At 46.7% G+C, this 22,472-nt stretch overlaps 1 protein-coding gene across 3 annotated transcripts in view; it reads left to right on the top strand.

Moving 5' to 3' along the window:
- The window catches only part of CDH23 (cadherin related 23), a 1,300,862-nt gene extending 1,278,762 nt beyond the window's left edge, over window positions 1-22,100 (top strand). For 2 of the 3 annotated variants that reach the window (XM_089677097.1, XM_089677098.1), the window contains 6 exons: window positions 1,543-1,622; window positions 2,390-2,430; window positions 3,802-3,862; window positions 13,939-14,068; window positions 14,946-15,068; window positions 20,268-22,100. In XM_089677097.1, coding sequence (XP_089533223.1) covers window positions 1,543-1,622; window positions 2,390-2,430; window positions 3,802-3,862; window positions 13,939-14,068; window positions 14,946-15,068; window positions 20,268-20,591 — 759 coding nt within the window. In that variant the 3' untranslated portion in view covers window positions 20,592-22,100. Of the gene's footprint in view, window positions 1-1,542; window positions 1,623-2,389; window positions 2,431-3,801; window positions 3,863-13,938; window positions 14,069-14,945; window positions 15,069-17,225; window positions 17,340-20,267 lie in introns of all 3 variants that reach the window. The other variant, XM_089677099.1, reaches the window with a different exon arrangement.
- The last annotated feature ends 372 nt before the right edge of the window (window positions 22,101-22,472 follow it).

Raw genomic sequence — 22,472 nt, 5'->3', positions numbered from 1 at the left:
AGACGAGAATCACAGGTCACGAGCTGGGTTCAGCAACAGAGGGTCAGATCAAAGGAGAATACAAAGAATAGTCAAGTCACAAGCCGAATCAGATACCAGGAGAGTCACGAGAGTCAGAACAGAGTAATAGCAACACAAAGACACAAGACACAAGTGCAAAGAGCATGTGCGGGCCACAGGCTTATATGTCATCAGCCACACCCCTCTGGGGGATGGACCACAGAAACCTGAAGGCATAAAAGGATTCCCATCATGCACAGCAGAATCCAAGATGGACGCCAGCACATGGAGTAACATAACCTCAGGGAAAAGGTAGGACCTTGACATCATGTCCTCCAACCCTTCAAACTAACAACTCACCAGAGGTAATAATCACCAACTCTTATCACTCTCTCAGGCACAGGATCCACTTTCTTTCAGCCACTATAGAATTACTATTTTTCCAGATTCCTCCTTAAACCTCCAAGCACATAAATTGAGACCATAAGCAAAATACAAAAAAGCACTCCATAGTATAAAATCCTCTTTATTTATAAAAAGCATGTGAAACAAAATGCACTTACACTTAGGGGTGGCTGCCCCAACACTAAGGATAAACTGCATACAACAATAGAACACTTGCCGGCTCCAGTCACATAAAGGCTACAAGCAAGCAAGCAACTGTGCAGGATGACATCATTCCAAACAAGCCCTGTCCTATGCATTTTGTAGTAATGACCAATTCATCCCTGAAGATGTCATTATGACAAAACGCGTAGGTTTACGTATATATTTTTTGTTTGTTTTTTTTACATAAACTTTAAACATTTAAATGGTAATGATAGAAGTACATTTTGGGAAAGATTGCAGGTACAAAGTCTAAAGGTCAAATGAGTTGAGGTACAAGTAGGCTGTAGAATGAAGCTGCAAATCGGGTTCTGGTTCATAGGTTACAGATGGGGCATTATGGAATTTTCTTGTTTTTTTAATGTTACCAGAGTCATGATTTTCATATAGCTCTGTGGAACTGATCCCTCTCAATCAACATTAACTATATTTATTCCTTAAGTGGCTATTATCAACTAGCTAGGAAGGTATATTATATTTTCTTGTTTTAAAACTTTTTTTTAACATTTCTTCAGTTGCCTCCTTGTTTTTGGCCTAGCCCAAAATGATGTAATATATCCCAGGTGTCTTCGTGGGCATTTTTTTTTCTTTTATTTGAGGAGGGAAGGAGGGGCTTTCTCTGCTAAGCACAACTTCCTGTCGGCATGCGTGAGCTAAGGGCAGAGGGATTCCAGGATGTAAATACTACATGAATCGTCTGCCCTTACTCAAGATGGCTGCAGCTTAAAATGCTAGGGGGTGTTTTTCCAAGTGATTTCTCAACAAAATAAAGCATGGAGACATGGATGGATGGGTGAGTTTTCGGTGAATATTAAAAATGAACTAAATCGCATTTTTGTGGTGTTCAGAAACTGTTAGGTTCTCTTTTAATCTAGTTGCATACTTTGTGCAGTTACATTTCTGAACTTTTTTTGTTTTCTGTTTATTGTTCTACAGATGGCAATTATTATATTGGCTATCCTGTTGTTCTTGGCTGCAATGTTATTCATCTTCATGAACTGGTACTACCGAACTGTGTAAGTTCAGTATAAGTATGTACTACTAACACCAGTATAGGATAATATTGTTTAGCTGATCTATAGAGAAAAACTATGCACTATACATGGTACATTTTACAATTACAAAACACAAAATGAGTCCCCAAGCTTGGTAATTTCACCAGTATCTGGTTATTTGTAAGAAAGTTTAGCTTCCAATCAAAGTTCCATATGTCTTAGCCAGTCTATTAGGTGTGCTAGGCATGCCCAAAAAAGAGCTATTAAAGTACCCAGTGTGTATGTAGCATGCTCTACCCTCTCACCCCTACCGCTTTTACTGGCAATTCCTGGCTGTCAAAGTTACATCTGTGACTTTCTGTGTAAAAACAGCAGCCCGCTCTAGCCATTGATGTTAAAAATTGACCTTTTGATCAGTGTTTACTCTGTTTCATTATTTGCATTTCTTTGATCTTCATATGATATCAGTTAAAGCAACCTTATAAATAAAAAAAATATTACTGTATATAAAATTTGTCCATATTTCACCCTCTTATCGAAAATTTAGTTAACTATAATCAGACCTGATTAACTCCTTCCACTTAGGTATTATTTTCCTGCTTCCATCTGTATAATTGTTTTCCATTTTTATACTTTGTATTTGTGTAGTGAAAAGAAAACTATTGTTTTACCTGTAACAAAAAAAAGAAAACTATTGTAAAATGTTTATTTATTCTAAATGGCAATAAGTCATAAAATGAATTCACAAATAATAAGATTTGTTTTCTATTTTTTATTAAAACTTTCAGACACAAGAGAAAGTTAAAAGCTATAGTGGCTGGATCTACAGGTAAGTCATGGATAAACTTTTGGAAATGTGTTAAAAGGTCACCCATAGTAGATATTTCACTTTCACAGAAATGCTACATGCTAGGTGATTTTCTACACATTAAAGGTACTCTGGTAAAAAAAAAAGGTCCATAACTTCTTACTATATGGGAAGGCTTACACAAAGTACAAAGTGATCCCACATACATAAACAGGGAATTGCTAAAGTCATGAAAAATGTTTTTATTATATGTATTTTACCTTCTATAGAAGCCAATAATTGTGTAAAATTACTTGTGAGCCACTGAAGGGTGCACACATATATACCTCTATATACAATATAATAGATCGCTGGCTTCCTTGCTCACCCTCACTCGATGTGCATCAAAAAATAAACAGTAAATAAATATGGTGCCGCGCTCTATCAGTCATGCAACATCAAAACATATCCTAATCTATAAAAGCAGTTGTGCACCATAAATGTGCATATAAAACTACATCCCCCAGAGGAAGCTACGAGTCCCTGTAGCGTAACGCGTAGGGGAGGGGCAGTGTCGTCACCAGGCATCCGTACCTAGACACGGCGAGTATTGACAGTGTGCGCAGGCACACCATCAAGGCTGACCTCACCGCTATCTGCGGTTTTATATATACAAAGCGCATCTTACTCTTTTTACATGTGAGTGCATTACCAACGCACATTAAAGTCTTACACCCCAGATAAGACACTATGCATCTTTTTTTCTTTTATATATGTTCCACACAAGGAGAATGTGACCAAGGAATCTGCTGAGGAAGGAAAAGATCTCGTTCATTACAATGACCCACGGTGCAGCTTCTATAGCACACCACACCAGTTTTACTACTTAAACTTTCACAGAGGAGAGTATACTGAACTCTATTGCATATTGCATCTATAAGGAAATTGATGTTATAATGCATAAAGGACTTCCTATATAATCTAAAATTACCACCAGAACACTTTCTAAAGAATTTATTGTGTATTAACGTCGATATTTAATGTATTGTAATCATTGGCACAAGGTGGAATATATGCACATTTATGGTGCACAACTGCTTTTATAGATTAGCATATGTTTTGATGTCGCATGACTGATAGAGCGCGGCACCATATTTATTTACCTTCTATAGGAGGCCACCAGAATCTGACTTGTTGGCTTGCATGGTTGCAGCCTTAAGAATTGGCTGGCTTTTCAAGCTGTGTTGCTGACTTTTGCCATATTTGTGATACTTTTTTTTTATTTATTAAAGGTTTTGTTGTTTTTCAGTGCCTATTGTTCTCAAATTTTGATACGTCACACAGCAAATCTTTCAGATGTTAGCCTTATAAGAAAGATAATTAAATGAATCTTAACCTGTGCTATTTTTTCAGGAAACAGAGGGTTCATGGATATTCTTGATATGCCTAACACTAATAAATACTCATTTGAAGGGTAAGTTTACTAGAGCTTTTCAAAAGTCATACACATTCTTTTATAAAATAAGTGATACATGGTTGGACAAGTGCTAATAGCATCATATGCATGGATGCTTAGATTGACCTACCTTCAATCTCAGGAGTGTAGCTTTTAAAAAAACAATTTTGAAATGACTGAAATACTAATTGAATAATAAATGTATACTATACATATTGTGCTCATTAAAAGAGTGCTTTAAGGTGTATCATGGTAAATTCCTGTTTATGACAATCTTCAAAGTCTAATTGTATTCTTACCAGCCTTAATAATGATAGTAGACTTTGACTGGTACTTTAGGATAATAAAACGTTTATTTAATGATAAGTAATAATAATTGCAGTTACAGGGTTACTGGTTCCATGGCACAATCCACTAGCAGCAACTTATCCCATAGCATACATCAATGGAGGTATTGTCAGTAGCAGGGGCGGACTGACAACTCATGGGGCCCCCGGGCAATAGGGTATCATGGGGCCCCCGTGTCCACACCCAAAAAAGCCTATGAAAAAGCCAATGAAACGTACCAGGGGCATCTCATTTGGCCCCCTACTGACCCTGGGCCCTCGGGCAGTGGCCAAGTGTTCGAATGGTCAGTCCGCCCCTGGTCAGTAATATACTGTGTGGAAAGTAACGTAAGTGTAAGCGCCTTGATATAAATAAATATAAGCTGCTGTGCAACAAAAAAGTACCCAATAACACCCTAGAGCAGCGGTTCTCAACCTGGGGGTCGCGACCCCTTTGGGGGTCGAACGACCATTTCCCAGGGGTCGCCTAAGACCATCGGAAAACACATATTTCCGATGGTCTTAGGAACCGAGACACCGCTCCTGTCTCCGGCGTTGTGTGGGCGGGATGATATGCTGCCCCTGTCACCGCCTCCTCGCCGCTGATTGGCCACCGGAACTGTAGCTCAGGAGAGGCACACAGGCGGCCAATCACCGGCGAGAAGGTGGAGCTTGGAGAGGAGGAGCCAAGCGGCAGCGCGCGGAGATCGAAGAAGATCGAGGGAGCTGCAGGAGCGAGTGAAGAGAGAGGCCAGAGAAGGAAGACAGCTGACAGGTAAGTGCAAATTTTGCTGCTGCAGCCAGGTATGCAGGCTGTAGATGGGAGAGGGAGAGAGCGAGCCCAGGCTGGAGCAGGGGTCAGCAAGGTAAGTATCATTGGTGTCAGTGGGAGGGATAGTGCCCCATCATTTGTGTCACTAATACCAACAATGGGGCACTATTCCTCCCCCCACTGACACCAACGATGGGGCACTATTCCTCCCCCCACTGACACCAACGATGAGACACTATTCCTCCCCTCACTGACACCAACGATGGGGCACTATTCCTCCCCCCACTGACACCAACAATGGGGCACTATTCCTCCCCCTACTGACACCAACGATGGGGCACTATTCCTCCCCCCACTGACACCAACGATGGGGCACTATTCCTCCCCCCACTGACACCAACGATGAGACAGTATTCCTCCCCTCACTGACACCAACGATGGGGCACTATTCCTCCCCCCACTGACACCAACGATGGGGCACTATTCCTCCCCCCACTGACACCAACGATGGGGCACTATTCCTCCCCCCACTGACACCAACGATGGGGCACTATTCCTCCCCCCACTGACACCAACGATGGGGCACTATTCCTCCCCCCACTGACACCAACGATGGGGCACTATTCCTCCCCCCACTGACACCAACGATGGGGCACTATTCCTCCCCCCACTGACACCATTGATGGGGCACTATTCCTCCCCCCACTGACACCAACGATGGGGCACTATTCCTCCCCCCACTGACACCAACGATGGGGCACTATTCCTCCCCCCACTGACACCAACGATGGGGCACTATTCCTCCCCCCACTGACACCAACGATGGGGCACTATTCCTCCCACTGATACTAATGATGGGGCACTATTCCTCCCACTGACACCAATGATGGGGCACTATTCCTCCCACTGACACCAATGATGGGGCACTATTCCTCCCACTCATACCAATGATGGGGCACTATTCCTCCCACTCATACCAATGATGGGGCACTATTCCTCCCACTGATACCAATGATGGGGCACTATTCCTCCCACTCATACCAATGATGGGGCACTATTCCTTCCACTGACACCAATGATGGGGCACTATTCCTCCCCCCACTGACACCAATGATGGGGCACTATTCCTCCCACTGATACTAATGATGGGGCACTATTCCTCCCACTGACACCAATGATGGGGCACTATTCCTCCCACTGACACCAATGATGGGGCACTATTCCTCCCACTCATACCAATGATGGGGCACTATTCCTCCCACTCATACCAATGATGGGGCACTATTCCTCCCACTGATACCAATGATGGGGCACTATTCCTCCCACTCATACCAATGATGGGGCACTATTCCTTCCACTGACACCAATGATGGGGCACTATTCCTCCCACTGATACTAATGATGGGGCACTATTCCTCCCCCCACTGACACCAACGATGGGGCACTATTCCTCCCCCCACTGACACCAACGATGAGACACTATTCCTCCCCTCACTGACACCAACGATGGGGCACTATTCCTCCCCCCACTGACACCAACAATGGGGCACTATTCCTCCCCCTACTGACACCAACGATGGGGCACTATTCCTCCCCCCACTGACACCAACGATGGGGCACTATTCCTCCCCCCACTGACACCAACGATGAGACAGTATTCCTCCCCTCACTGACACCAACGATGGGGCACTATTCCTCCCCCCACTGACACCAACGATGGGGCACTATTCCTCCCCCCACTGACACCAACGATGGGGCACTATTCCTCCCCCCACTGACACCAACGATGGGGCACTATTCCTCCCCCCACTGACACCAACGATGGGGCACTATTCCTCCCCCCACTGACACCAACGATGGGGCACTATTCCTCCCCCCACTGACACCAACGATGGGGCACTATTCCTCCCCCCACTGACACCATTGATGGGGCACTATTCCTCCCCCCACTGACACCAACGATGGGGCACTATTCCTCCCCCCACTGACACCAACGATGGGGCACTATTCCTCCCCCCACTGACACCAACGATGGGGCACTATTCCTCCCCCCACTGACACCAACGATGGGGCACTATTCCTCCCACTGATACTAATGATGGGGCACTATTCCTCCCACTGACACCAATGATGGGGCACTATTCCTCCCACTGACACCAATGATGGGGCACTATTCCTCCCACTCATACCAATGATGGGGCACTATTCCTCCCACTCATACCAATGATGGGGCACTATTCCTCCCACTGATACCAATGATGGGGCACTATTCCTCCCACTCATACCAATGATGGGGCACTATTCCTTCCACTGACACCAATGATGGGGCACTATTCCTCCCCCCACTGACACCAATGATGGGGCACTATTCCTCCCACTGATACTAATGATGGGGCACTATTCCTCCCACTGACACCAATGATGGGGCACTATTCCTCCCACTGACACCAATGATGGGGCACTATTCCTCCCACTCATACCAATGATGGGGCACTATTCCTCCCACTCATACCAATGATGGGGCACTATTCCTCCCACTGATACCAATGATGGGGCACTATTCCTCCCACTCATACCAATGATGGGGCACTATTCCTTCCACTGACACCAATGATGGGGCACTATTCCTCCCACTGATACTAATGATGGGGCACTATTCCTCCCACTGACACCAATGATGGGGCACTATTCCTCCCACTGACACCAATGATGGGGTACTATTCCTCCCACTGATACCAATGATGGGGTACTATTCCTCCCACTCATACCAATGATGGGGCACTATTCCCCCCACTGATACCAATGATGGGGCACTATTCCCCCCACTGACACCAATGATGGGACACTATTCCTCCCACTGACACCAATGATGGGACACTATTCCTCCCACTGACACCAATGATGGGACACTATTCCTCCCACTGACGCCAATGATGGGACACTATTCCTCCCACTGACACCAATGATGAGGCACTATTCCTCCCACTGACGCCAATGATTGGGCACTATTCCTCCCACTGACGCCAATGATTGGGCACTATTCCTCCCACTGACACCAATGATGGAGCACTATTCCTCTCACTGACACCAATGATGGGGCACTATTCCTCCCACTGACACCAATGATGGGGCACTATTCCTCCCACTGACACCAATGATGGGACACTATTCCTCCCACTGACACCAATGATGGGGCACTATTCCTCCCACTGATACCAACGATGGGACACTATTCATCCCACTGATACCAACGATGGGACACTATTCATCCCACTGACACCAATGATGGGGCACTATTCCTCCCACTGACATCAGTGATGGGGCGCTAGTCCTCCCACTGCAAAATTAAAGTTATGAAGTAGCAACGAAAATAATTTTATGGTTGGGGGTCACCACAACATGAGGAACTGTATTAAGGGGTCGCGGCATTAGAAAGGTTGAGAACCACTGCCCTAGAGTAACAATGTAAAAAGAGTGCAGCACTAAGGTAAGCAATAATATATAATTGGATATGGATAAATCAACATATAAATGCAAAAAGTTCTAATGATAGTATGATCCAGGATCATACTATCATTAGAACTTTTTGCATTTATATGTTGATTTATCCATATCCAATTATATATTATTGCTTACCTTAGCGCTGCACTCTTTTTACATAGTATACTGTGTGGCTCTACCAGTAGTAGGTCTGTGTCAGGGCTCCGGGGTGTGACCAGAGGTATGTGACTGACACAGGGAAACGCAGACTTCAGATATGTTATAAACAATAAGACAATTTATTAAAGACTAACAATACAAACATAAACGCAGTGCAATACTAAAACATAACACAGTGCAAACGAACCAAACCAAACCACCCACAGATAACAATATATACAATGCAAGCGTCGTCAGGCAGGCCGGGTCAATAACAATCGGGCAGGTGGGAACAGGGGGTCAGGCAGAAAATGGTCGGGGTCACAAGCCAGGGATGAAACAGGAGAAGTCAGCAGAGGTCCGGAATCAGGCAGGGTCAGCAACGAATCAGACAGAGACAGGAACAGGTACAGGTACAGGAATGCAGGAACAAGATACAGGGCCCAGGAAAAACACACACACCAAGGCAAAGACTGCAGGGTTGAGTCTCTGATTGCTGGGAGCACCCGCTGGCCAGCCCTGGTACTGCAGCCCACAAGGCAGGTGAGTCCCACCATTACTGGCCAGTCCATTCCTGACAGTACCCCCCCCTCAAGGAGCGGCCTCAGGACGCTCCAAACAGTCCTAGCTGGGCAAAATGTTCCACCGCCCGGGTCTGGTAACTGGCGGGATATCAAAGACTGGCACATCGGGCAGGACTCCGGGCAGCGGCACACCGGGCAGGACTCCGGGCAGCGGCACACCGGGCAGGACTCCGGGCAGCGGCACACCGGGCAGGACAACGGGCAGCGGCACACTGGGCAGGACAACGGGCAGCGGCACACCGGGCAGAGGCACATCGGGCTGGACTCCGGGCAGAGGCACATCGGGCTGGACTCCGGGCAGAGGCACATCGGGCTGGACTCCGGGCAGAGGCACATCGGGCTGGACTCCGGGCAGAGGCACATCGGGCAGGACTCCGGGCAGAGGCACATCGGGCAGGACTCCGGGCAGCGGCACATCGGGCAGGACTCCGGGCAGCGGCACATCGGGCAGAGGCACATCGAGCTGGACTCCGGGCAGAGGCACACCGGGCTGGACACCGGATCACCAGCCATCGCGACAGGCATCAGGCCCCCAGGCGGGGCGACAGGCATCGGGCCCCCAGGCGGGGCGACAGGCATCGGGCCCCCAGGCAGGGCGACAGGCATCAGGCCCCCAGGCGGAGCGGCGGGCGCTGGGCCCCCAGGCGGGGCGACAGGCATCGGGCCCCCAGGCGCAGCGGCGGGTGCCGGGCCCCCAGGAGGGGCGACAGGCATCGGGGCGACAGGCATCGGGCCCCCAGGCGGAGCGGCGGGCGCCGGGCCCCCAGGAGGGGCGACAGGCATCGGGCCCCCAGGCGGGGCAACAGGCATCGGGCCCCCAGGCGGGGCGACAGGCATCGGGCCCCCAGGCGGAGCGGCGGGCGCCGGGACCCCAGGAGGGGCGACAGGCATCGGGCCCCCAGGCGGGATGACAGGCATCGGGCCCCCAGGCGGGGTGACAGGCATCGGGCCCCCAGGCGGAGCGGCGGGCGCCGGGACCCCAGGAGGGGCGATAGGCATCGGGCCCCCAGGCGGGGCGACGGGCATCGGGCCCCCAGGCGGAGCGGCGGGCACCGGGTCATCAGGCACCACAACGGGCATCGGGTCACCAGGCATCAGGTCATTTGGCTCGCCAGTGGGCACCGCGTCATCTGGCAAGGCAGTGGGCACCGAGTCACCAGGCACGACAGTGGGCTCCGAGTCAACTGGCATGACCGCGGGCACTGGGTCAGACATTGGATCGTCTGGCCCGACAGCGGGCACTGGGTCATCAGGCATGGGATTGTCTGGCTCGACAGCGGGCATCGGGTCACCAGGTATGACAGCGGGCACTGGGTCACCAGGCATCAGGTCATTTGGCTCGCCAGCGGGCACCGGGTCATCTGGCAAGGCAGTGGGCACCGAGTCACCAGGCACGACAGTGGGCTCTGAGTCAATTGGCACGACAGTGGGCATCGGGTCACCAGGCATGACAGCGGGCACTGGGTCACCAGGCATCAGGTCATTTGGCTCGCCAGCGGGCACCGCATCATCTGGCAAGGCAGTGGGCACCGAGTCACCAGGCACGACAGTAGGCTCCGAGTCAACTGGTATGACCGTGGGCACTGGGTCAGACATTGGATCGTCTGGCCCGACAGCGGGCATCGGGTCACCAGGCATGACAGCGGGCACTGGGTCATCAGGCATGGGATTGTCTGGCTCGACCGCGGGCATCGGGTCACCAGGTATGACAGCGGGCACTGGGTCACCAGGCATCAGGTCATTTGGCTCGCCAGCGGGCACCGCGTCATCTGGCAAGGCAGTGGGCACCGAGTCACCAGGCACGACAGTGGGCTCTGAGTCAATTGGCACGACAGCGGGCATCGGGTCACTAGGCATGACAGCGGGCACTGGGTCACCAGGCATCAGGTCACTTGGCTCGCCAGCGGGCACCTCGTCATCTGGCAAGGCAGTGGGCACCGAGTCACCAGGCACGACAGTAGGCTCCGAGTCAACTGGCATGACCGTGGGCACTGGGTCAGACATTGGATCGTCTGGCCCGACAGCGGGCATCGGGTCACCAGGCATGACAGCGGGCACTGGGTCATCAGGCATGGGATTGTCTGGCTCGACAGCGGGCATCGGGTCACCAGGTATGACAGCGGGCACTGGGTCACCAGGCATCAGGTCATTTGGCTCGCCAGCGGGCACCGCGTCATCTGGCAAGGCAGCGGGCACCGAGTCACCAGGCACGACAGTGGGCTCCGAGTCAACTGGCATGACTGCGGGCACCGAGTCAACTGGCAAGACTGCGGGCACCGAGTCGACTGGCGGAACTGTGGGCACCGAGTCGACTGGCGGAACTGCGGGCACCGAGTCGACTGGCGGAACTGCGGGCACCGAGTCGACTGGCGGAACAGCGGGCATCGAGTCGTCTGGCAAGACTGCGGGCACCGAGTCAACTGGCGGAACAGCGGGCACCGAGTCGTCTGGCATAATAGGATCATCAGGCTGGATCAGTTCATCAGGCTGGGTAGAAACATCATGCTGGGTAGAGACATCAGGCTGAATGGAGGCATCAGGCTGAGTGGAGGCATCAGGCTGAGTGGAGGCATCAGGCTGGGTGGAGGCATCAGGCGGGGTGGAGGCATCAGGCTGGGTGGAGGCATCAGGCTGAATGGAGGCATCAGGCTGGGTGGAGGCATCAGGCTGGGTACAGACATGAGGCTGGGTACAGACATCAGGCTGGGTAGAGACATCAGGCTGGGTAGAGGCATCAGGCTGAATTGTGGGCGCCGAGGCACCAGGCTGCACCATGGAAGGCAGGTTCTCAGATGGGAGGCTGACCGGTTTGGATACTGGCAGGATGGTATTGGTTGGAAAGAACTTTCGCCTTTTCCTGGTTTTAGTTACCGGAGTACTGTAAGTAAGCGCAGGTTTGTAAATGGATGGAGCAGCTGGAGACAGAGAAGAGCTGGAGGATGGAACAGGGGAGGGAACAGTTGCTACAGAGGGCTTCTTTACAGGGTTAAAGGCAGGATAGGTGCAGCGAGTGGGAGCAGGGTACTGACATGCGGTAGATAGCAGGGTATACTGGGCTGTAACTGGAGGTGCTGTTGGGAAAGCAGGAATAGAGCTTTGAAGAAATAGATTTGAAGCAGGACTGGGTTTTTGCAAGCTGACTGAGGCTGGGTGCAACAAGTCTGACCATGTCTGCAGTATGGGTTGAACAAAGCTCCGCTTACACAAAGGCTGTTTGACCAAAGACTGCACTGCGTTTATACAATCTCTTAGTATCTGTGGTGAACATGCAGCATAATGCTCCAAGAAGTAATCCACATCATCCTCTAATAACCATACCAGGGACTCTACCTGGTCTGCACTAAATGGCGGCAAAAATTCACCCCTGCTTTCAGGGGTACCAGATGAAACCAACTCAGCACAAACCTGAATCAATGGCTGCACCTCAGAGAATTCTGTGCCCTGATCTACTAGAACATGAGCGATCCGTATACATTCTAGCAGTTCATCCCTGGGATACTCCTTCAGAGTTTGATAAGCATACTCTCTGTCATCAAACACTAGCAGAGATAAATACACAACCTCATCAAGATCCATCCTTCCCAGCAACAAGCCAAGATGGCTTCCCTGTGCAGCCACTTCTTGACAGGATTGGCCTTGGTGTAATGTCAGGGCTCCGGGGTGTGACCAGAGGTATGTGACTGACGCAGGGAAACGCAGACTTCAGATATGTTATAAACAATAAGACAATTTATTATTAAAGACTAACAATACAAACATAAACGCAGTGCAATACTAAAACATAACACAGTGCAAACGAACCAAACCACCCACAGATAACAATATATACAATGCAAGCGTCGTCAGGCAGGCCGGGTCAATAACAATCGGGCAGGTGGGAACAGGGGGTCAGGCAGAGAATGGTCTGGGTCACAAGCCAGGGATGAAACAGGAGAAGTCAGCAGAGGTCCGGAATCAGGCAGGGTCAGCAATGAATCAGACAGAGACAGGAACAGGTACAGGTACAGGAATGCAGGAACAAGATACAGGGCCCAGGAAAAACACACACACCAAGGCAAAGACTGCAGGGATGAGTCTTTGATTGCTGGGAGCACCTGCTGGCCAGCCCTGGTACTGCAGCCCACAAGGCAGGTGAGTCCCACCATTACTGGCCAGTCCATTCCTGACAGTCTGATACCAGGGTGCTTGGCCTGGGAGTTCGAGGTTGGCCCATGTACTGTAACCTGTAATGAACCTGTATCCTACAGAGGGGTGTATTTACCACAAGGCAAACAAGGCATTTGCCTAGGGCGGCATTTTTCAGGGGGGCAGCACTGCCCAATGAAAGAAGGGATGGAAGAAGGGACACACGCAGCATGGGGACCTGGTGGGTTCTGAGAGAGGTTGCGGGTTTCATGATGGTGTATTCACAGCCAAACTCTCGTTCCTGGGGATGTCCAGAGCTGTGAAGGTGAGTGTCTTTCTCTCTCTCGACAATGGGGGATGGTGTGGGGGGCAGTGACAGTGGAAGGCTCGGGTGGAGGGCAGGGGTGCTCTTGGTCAATGTCAGGCTCTTTCTGCAGGGGGGGGCGCCAATTTTTGTGTTGCCTAGGGCAGCACAAAACCTAAATGCACCACTGATCCTACAGCCTAGAGGTAACTAGACTCATATTGCTGGATTTTCAAAGTATGCAATTGCCCAGCTTAACAAACTATTTGGTTGCAGATGTTGTTATTGTTGCTACCCTGAGGTCTGTGTATCTTAGGTGCCAGTACTTCTTTCTGTGTTTGTAGGGCAAATCCTGTATGGCTGGATCCTTTTTGCAGAAATTTGGAACTGGCGGCACAAGCAGAGCATGAAGATGACTTGCCTGAGAACTTGAGTGACATTACTGATCTGTGGAACAGCCCAGCAAGAACTCATGTAACTATTCTTTTATCACTCTAGTATGAATAAAGGTATAAATTATCATTTTCAGCATTTGGTCTGTCACTCTCCTTTACCCAAAATGTAATCTCACCCCCATTAGATTTACACAAACCCTGAATTTCTGGTCTGTACCTCCTATAAAACTAAAGGTATATTTTAGATAGATTAAAGAACAGTTGCTACACTCTAGTACTTAGTAACACCTATGCAGCAAAGAGCAAAAACACTGCAATTGTAGGGTAAATTGTATCTAAACTCAACAATATATGTTATTTTTTTTTATATTGCAGCTTACCTGTCTTTAGATGTGGTGGCTGCAATAGTTTTACAGTTTTTAATCCTTTATTTTCTTCTAATAGTCCTCTAGATAGTACACTTCCTGCCCCAGCAGACAACACATATTCATGTTTTATTTTCGTTTTATCTTTATCTCCATTACATGGGCGCTGGGGGAATTGGTACTTTGCAGAAGGTAGCTTTGAAGGAAAATAAGATTTTTGATATATTGATTCAGCTCAACTGAAGTTTTGAAGACACTACATTTTTGCAAGATAAAATTTTTTTTTCATTACTTGCTGAAAATGTGCTTAGCCTAAAAATGAAAGCTAATACAGCCACCACATCTACAGACTGGTAAACTACAATATATTACATTTTTGTTCTTGGTTTTAGATATCCTTAAAAGAAAACGGGGTACAGTTATTCTCTCAAAGACCAGCAGAGTAATTTGTTTTTTCCATTCTTTTTACACCATTTGCTCTTACTTGAGTAGCAATTGTTACCTTGTGTGTATGTGAAAATAAATATGTTTATCTTATGGTATCAAAGGCCTGGGTCTGGCCAAGAAACCCTAAAGCTGTTTATTCTTTAGGGTACTTTTGGACGAGAACCAACTGCCACCAAACCAGATGATGAACGCTACCTTCGCGCTGCAATTCAAGAGTATGACAACATTGCAAAGCTGGGGCAGATTATGCGTGAAGGGCCCATTAAGGTGAGGCTAAGAATTGTTGGTAAAACAACAACAAATCAGAGCAAAAAACTCTCAAATCCAAAGTGTCAGAAACAATAATAAAGTTCAGTATTGTGAGTCCACATTGCACTAGGGCAAGCTCTTGAAGCTATAGCAGGCTCTGAGTGAAACGAATAAGGAAGAAAGGTGCCTCTAAGTGCAGGATTAAAGGACGTTTATTGCCAAACAAATAAAAAGCCACTCACATGGTAGACATGTAAAAGAAGCTCATCAGAGTAATAAAATGTTGAGGGGTGATGTCCATGTCCCCGCTGGAGAAAGCCGTGACTGAGGGGTGATGTCCATGTCCCCGCTGGAGAAAGGCGTGACTAGTGCTGAGGGAGACTGGAGATGGTGAAAGCTGACCAGCATGTGTATCTCTGATGGAAGGGCAATGGAAAGTACTGTGGAGTGCAGCGCAACATTGGAGCCAGCGTGATGACGTAGAGAGGACCAGTGTCAGGAATGGACTTGCCAATGGTGGTGGGACTCACCTGCCTTGTGGGCTGCAGTACCAGGGCTGGCCAGCGGGTGCTCTCAGCAACCAGAAGCTCACTCCTGCAGTCAGCCATCACCTGAGGCTGATTGCAGGAAGTGTATTTAAGGAATGGCCAGACCTGCAGTCAGTGCCTTGGTGTATGTTTCCCATGAGCCCCTGTACCTGCATCCTGTCTGCTTCCTGCCTGATTCCTGATTCTGCTTGATCCTGACCTTGAATGAACTCTGCCTGTCCTTACCTCGGCTATTCCTGACCACTCTCCAGCCTGCTCCTTTGGTACCTTGTCTGCCTGATTGTTCCGGACCCGGCCCGTCTGACTACGCTCTGCCTGCTCCTTTGTGTCTTGTCTGCCCGATGATTCCTGACCCGGCCTGCCTGACCACTCCACCTCGCCAGCCCTGACTGCTCTTATCTGTGTACATTCCGTTATCAGTTGGAGGTTTGGTTTTGTTATATTGTGCGTTATATTTGTGTATAACTCTTAATAAATTATATTGTTACACCATACTTGAGCCTACGTTTCCCTGTGTCAGTTCACGCATCTCTGGTCTTACCGGGAGCTCTGACAACCAGTATGCAGTGCGACACGTTTCTGGAGGGTGAGCATGGTCCTTTCTCAAGCACAAGGTTTGTCATGGCTTTCTCCAGCGGGGACATGGACATCACCCCTCAACTTTTTATTCCTCTGATGGGCTTCTTTTACATGTCTACCATGTGAGTGGCTTTTTATTTGTTTGACAAAAAACATCCTTTAATACTTCACTTAGAGGCACCTTTCTTCCTTATTAAAAATTGTTGGTAAATGTTATTTATGTATATTCTCTTATTACAAGGTAATCCAGCTCAAATGGTCAAGATCCTTTAAAATACTGTAGTAATAGAGAAGAGCCTGGGTCAAATAACTTAACATATATCTAGCTAATAGTTTAACAGCTGTACATATATGTGAACTTTTTTTTATCTGCCAAATTATTTGTAATGGTGTTCAGCTAGTCATGTGACACAGACACCCCTGCCAGAAAGTATGGACGCCATCTTGTGTGTCTCAGTTGTCATTCGAGATATACTGGCTGCCCCTTAGGCACAAACCTTTTTAACTCTTTCTACTTGTCCCTGTTTATGGGTGGAGAGAACCTTCCATGAAATTCCATTATCAGTGTTTATATTTTGTTCTTTGTATGACAAGTTCTCTTTGCATAATTTCTTATGGCAGCAATCTGGGTGGTAGCCTAAGACCCCTAGTTCCAAGATCTTTCCATACCAACTTTATAGAGGAAGAGGGCTTGATGTATATTTGAAAAACTTTGAGATCCTCTGAACTACTATTGATTGTACATTGTAAATACTTTTTATATTAATGATACAAAAAGGACAGGTTCAGTGCTATCTCTCATACAAATAATGCACTGCATTTATTGGAATCTCAATATCTGAGAATGGTTCAGAGCTAACTATAATGATGATGATTTTGACTTAGATATCAGACAATCATGTCCCACCTACAATAAAAACAAAGTTTAAAGAAAACAGAGCATTTATTTGAGATTAGAAAATAGCTTTTATGCATGTTTGAATATTTATATTTTGTTTTATTTTGATAATATTCCTTCAAAATCATTATTGCCATCATCCACATACAGGGGTCACTTCTGAAAGTCGTACTGGATGATTACATGAGACTGAAAAAGTTATTAGCTCAAAGAATGGTTACTAAGGCCACCACCAGCACTGGTGACCATTCCTCAGTCACAGAGGTATACCATCTTACATTGTGTGCAGGCTAAAAAGCCTGGTGTGTCTCTAAGGGTGCAGTGGATCTGCATGGTGTGTTTTCTTTCTCTCTTCCAATCTTACTATATCTTTCTGTATTGATTAACATAAATTAATAGTCACTAGTGTTTTTGGTAGGTTTATTATAGAAAGGCGCAATTATATTTCTTTTTGTTGGTACATAAAGCATAGTCATAAAGCTAAGCATGCTAAATTTTAAGGCCCCATGCACACAGGCTTTTGAAAATAAGCAGCATTTTTCTGCTAGAATTTGGCAGAAAAGAGGCCTCTGGTGTTACAAAATGTATGCACCAGGGGCGGACTGACTATTTGGAAACTCGGGCTCTGCCCGAGGGCCCGGGGTCAGTAGGGGGCCCCATGAGATGCCCCTGGTACCTTTTTCATAGGCTTTTTTGAGTTTGGGCAAGGACACAGGGGCCCCATGATCCCCTATTGCCCGGGGGCCCCATGAGTTGTCAGTCCGCCCCTGGTATGCACATTTGCGCACGTATGGTGTTTGAGCATAGGTGCAATCTACTAGTCAGAATATTGATTTATTCTGGCCATTGGAATACATTTGCGCAATGCACACGCATTTATCCATGTATATGCTAGTTTTTTCAGCAAAAAAAGCTCCTCTCCGAACACACCTTTTTTTTCTGCCTGCAAACACTCCTCTTCAAATACTTCTGTAAATGCCTATGTGTGCATGGCCACCTAGCCTAGCATAAAGGTGATTTTACAGGTTGAAAAAAAACCTCTGAAGGCCTGTATTAGCGGCGTGTTTTAAGCTCTGTCTCCATGAGGTCTAATAACCAGTGACTCCTATCTACCTTGTCCCGCTGTGGATTCACACCTATCTCAATATACAGTATCAACACTTCTTTGATGAAATAGTCAGGCAAACTATCATCCTACTCTGTCAGCAGTTTGGTGCTCAGTGTACAAAGCTGAAAGTGCATGAAAGTACATATATTAGCATGCTACTCCACCAATCATAATGCAGAAACTGTGTATAGAATGAGCCAATGCAAGACCCAGCAGGATGACCCTGGCAGGCAGGATGGCTTTGCCACACCAGGTTGTGGGACATGCAGAAATCTGGCCCTGATCTTATCTGATCGTGAGGCTCATGGTTGATTGTAACCAACTTTTTAAAGCTAGGTAATGGAGGAAAATAACCAATAATGTGCCAGGTGTTTCTTATTTTAATTTAGATCCATTATTGCCCATTTCCTTACATAGTACAGTTTAAATGATTTCTCTCCTACTTCGCTTTTATGGCTGCATGTTCTATAGAAGAACCTTTATTGTTTCTATAGCAGAAATGTTATTGTTTGATTATTTCTGATTCAGAATTACTGTAGCTAGGAAAAGAAAGCTGAAGATGGATTAGGTTAGTTACACTAAACATAAGGAAGCATAAAATTGGGGTAGCTGCTTTCGGTGGCAATCTTGGAGGCACTGTGGGGACACTCCATTCAAAGTGTAGCTAAGTAACTCTACTCCTTGTAAAATTGCAATATTAGCATTATTGCGCTCCCTGCCTGTCCCCTGTACCTTTCACCTTTCAGATGCAGCGCATGAGCCTCTTTAGCGATGCGGAGCCTGTTGAATGTGTAGGTTCAGTATCACCATGCTTTTTTTTAACAAGCGTTATTGAGATGACTGCCTTTTTGTGTGTTTTGGCAAGCACACAGACAGCCCTACCTGGGGCAACCATCTTTGCTGCTGGAGAAAGGGTTTGGTCAGCAAAAGGTTCACCTCGGCACAGTCATGGGAATCATGTACATATCTTCTTTAGACGGTTAAAAGGGAACTGTGGAAGATAGGCAGAAAATAACCAAACCAACTGAGTAAATTGCACAACACCTTTTTACCTCTTGCACATGACTCTGCCTTTTTTTATCTCTTGCCACCTCAATCTGATCATCATCTTGTTAAATTGTGGAAGTAATCTTCTTCCTGGACTAAAACTGCCACATGGCTAACTCCAGTCCAATGACTCCAGGGACACCAGTGGTGCAACTCCACATGGGTTTTGGGTTTGTAGGTCACATGGTGCATCAGGTGACTTACTGCCTTACTGGCACTAAAAGTCTTTTCTTCAGCAGCTGGGAGAGGTCAAACAGCTTGCTTGCTGGTGCATTAAGGCCTATATTTAGAATCAGTTTGAGAAGCATCTGAAATTATTAAGAGTACATTGGCAGGTGCAGTTAACTATTTTCGGACCCACACTTCTAACCTCTTAAGTGGCATCCACCTGCTTTTAGCTGCCTTTTATTCCTACTGATATGAATAGGGAGAGGAGCAGATGTGAAGCAAGCAAACTCCTGTAGACATGCCCTAAAGCAGCTGTAGCCATGATTTTATTCTTATTTTGAGCAACATACATTTTCAGAAGAGCCAAGTACATTGAGGGACATTTATCAATTCTGTTGCACAGCAAGGCATTGCTAAACAAGAGAATTGAGACAGATTATGTGACAGATGTATTACACAACTTGAGCCATAAATTCCACTTTGGCTGCTCTAAAGTTGCAAAGATAGCCCGTTTAGATGTAGTAATAAATTTGGTGCAGACCTTGCAAATCTGTCGCACTTGGCTGCCTGGGAATTCAGACACACAGGTCACAAATACACTAAAAACCTGTCACAGAGGCTTTGTTAGTGAGAGGCACACTGATTTGCCTCTATGCCGCTAAGCTGCTTAATATATGCCCCCCATTGTGTTTCAATAGTTTTTTGACTAAAGTTCCACTTTGAGTGTTCAAGCAGAAGATAGTTGAATAGTTATCAGGGGAAATTAGGTGGTTTGAGAATTCTACTTGTACAAATGACACAGTCAAGGATCTAATCAGACAAACAATATCAATCATTAACAAGGTAATACCATCTTATTTTGTGTTTAGTTGATTCAGAATGACTTGGATGAAGATGAGGATCAAAGCCCAAGACACGGATCACTACGCCTCAAACACAAGCAGCCGATTGAATTGAAAGGACAAGATGGAATCCACATTGTTCATGGTAGCACAGGGACTCTCTTGACTTCTGACATCAACAGTTTACCAGAGGAGGATCAGAGAGTCCTCGGGCGTTCTCTGGAAACTCTTAGCACAGATAATTGTGTTTTTAATGACAGAAATGCCCGCACAGAATCTGCCAAGTCCACTCCGATGCATAAGCTGAGAGATACTATCGAGGAGAGCCCTCTGGAGATAACAGAATTATGACTAGAGGTGGCCTCATTGGTCTAGCAGTTAAGAAGAGCGTACTGAGCCACCGCTTTAGCATTGTGGCAAAAAAAAAGGAACGGGGGCGGCTGATGCGAGCACAGTTTAGGCTGCCAAGAGTCTGTATGCAAAATGACCAGCGCCCCACCATCCAGAGCAGACAAGAAGGTTATATGAAAAGAAAATTTTCCTTCCAAAAAATCCAGAGATTATCTTCCACTGTGAATGGAGGGAGTGCACTCACACCATATCGCAGTGTTTCTGCTGGCTGTCAGACGTGAACAAATACTGATTTGTGTCAACAGGGTTGAAAATAATGCTAAGAATGGCTTGGTACAATGAATTCTTTTCTGCCGGCAGTGTTGTAAAACTTTCCTAGTGTTTGAAAAAACATACTCAAAAGACACTAACACTGGACAGAAACACTGCCAATAGGCCCGTGAGGTCATAACACGCTCAGAACTTTAGGTGAATGTCTTTCAGTTGTGCTGACTTACCAAAACGACACAAGTTTCCGATCACCACTTCCAAGACTTCTGAAAGAGTTATAGTGTGTCATTTTAATTTATTTTTAAATGTATGTGGATTTTGTGTTTTATTTCTTCTCTTTTTTTTTTAATGTTTGTTATGATGAGGAAAACAAAATGATGAATTAACAAAGTCTCAGTTATTTCAGCTGAAGGTGTTAATAAGCTTCCAGGTGAATGAGGCTACGTGGGTCCACAAAGTTTAAAGGATAAGTTCACCTCTTGATAAAAAAAATAATAAACGCTAATTTTTTTGTGCATTTTTAATTTGTTTCTAAGGAGCCTACAGAGCATTGCAACCATGATCAGCAGATTGCAGATGCAATGTCAGGTTTACTGCAGACTCTCAGGATAGCTGCCTACTCGTACCTCAAACAGGTAAGCAGTTACTTGACAGCAGAAAGATCAATGATCTTTGAGGATGCTCGCCAGCCTCCTCGTAATTTACTGAGACCCACAAGCCATCAACCACAATGGCTGATGGTACTTGTAGTCTGTCCATTATCAGGAAACTGTGAATGAATGATGCAGCCATGTTGGCGGCACCCCGAACAGCCATGCTCTTTTCAATTTGTGACAGCGGGTGCAGGGAGAGGATCCCTTGCCCACTGTCACAGGGCGGGGGGATCAGGGGGGAGAGGGTGCAGATGCTAGAACATATTACATGTTCCACCCTAAAAACAGATTGGAACATGTAACATATTCCAAAGCTGAACTTATCCTTTAAATATTCTTGCTTAACAAAAAGAAGTTATAAATGGTCCCAAAGCTCAACTTCAGCCAAAATGTATATTTGCTTTTGTTTAAAGTGAGGTTGAGTTAAAAGGTCTATCAGCTTTTTATTGTCACCTACGACCCCATTAAGAAGATTTTACCACACATCTTCTGGCGAAAAAAGTGGAAGTAAAGAGATTGCACTAGTGGGGAAAAAAATAAAACTGACAATGGCTTTTATTCCACATTAAACAATGTTTTATCTCTGTCTCGTTTTGCTCACTTCCTCTTTCAGTGACCACAAGATGTAAGAAAACATCTGCTCAACGGCTACCAAAACAGTATTAAAACCTAACAGAAGAAGAATATATCCCTTCTCTACTCACTGACATATAGAATATTGGCTGGAATTCTGCTTTAATACATTTATGCTGTACAGTATGTAGTATCAGGACTAGGAATATCGGTATATACGCAGCAGAGTGTCAAAGAGTGCCTTTAATCTGATGTGTAGTCCATATCTTTACACTTACATTCATGTCTGCGATGAACAAGGGATCTTCAGAACACAGCCAGTGACAGAGTAGGTCTGTACATCAGTGGAGCATTATCATGACACTTGTCACTGTAAATATTTCTA

Source organism: Staurois parvus, unplaced genomic scaffold, assembly GCF_062004578.1.
Source record: "Staurois parvus isolate SC_StPar_1 unplaced genomic scaffold, SC_StPar_1.0 ptg000177l, whole genome shotgun sequence".
Lineage (NCBI taxonomy): Eukaryota > Metazoa > Chordata > Amphibia > Anura > Ranidae > Staurois > Staurois parvus.
This window is presented reverse-complemented; position numbering and strand designations above follow the sequence as displayed.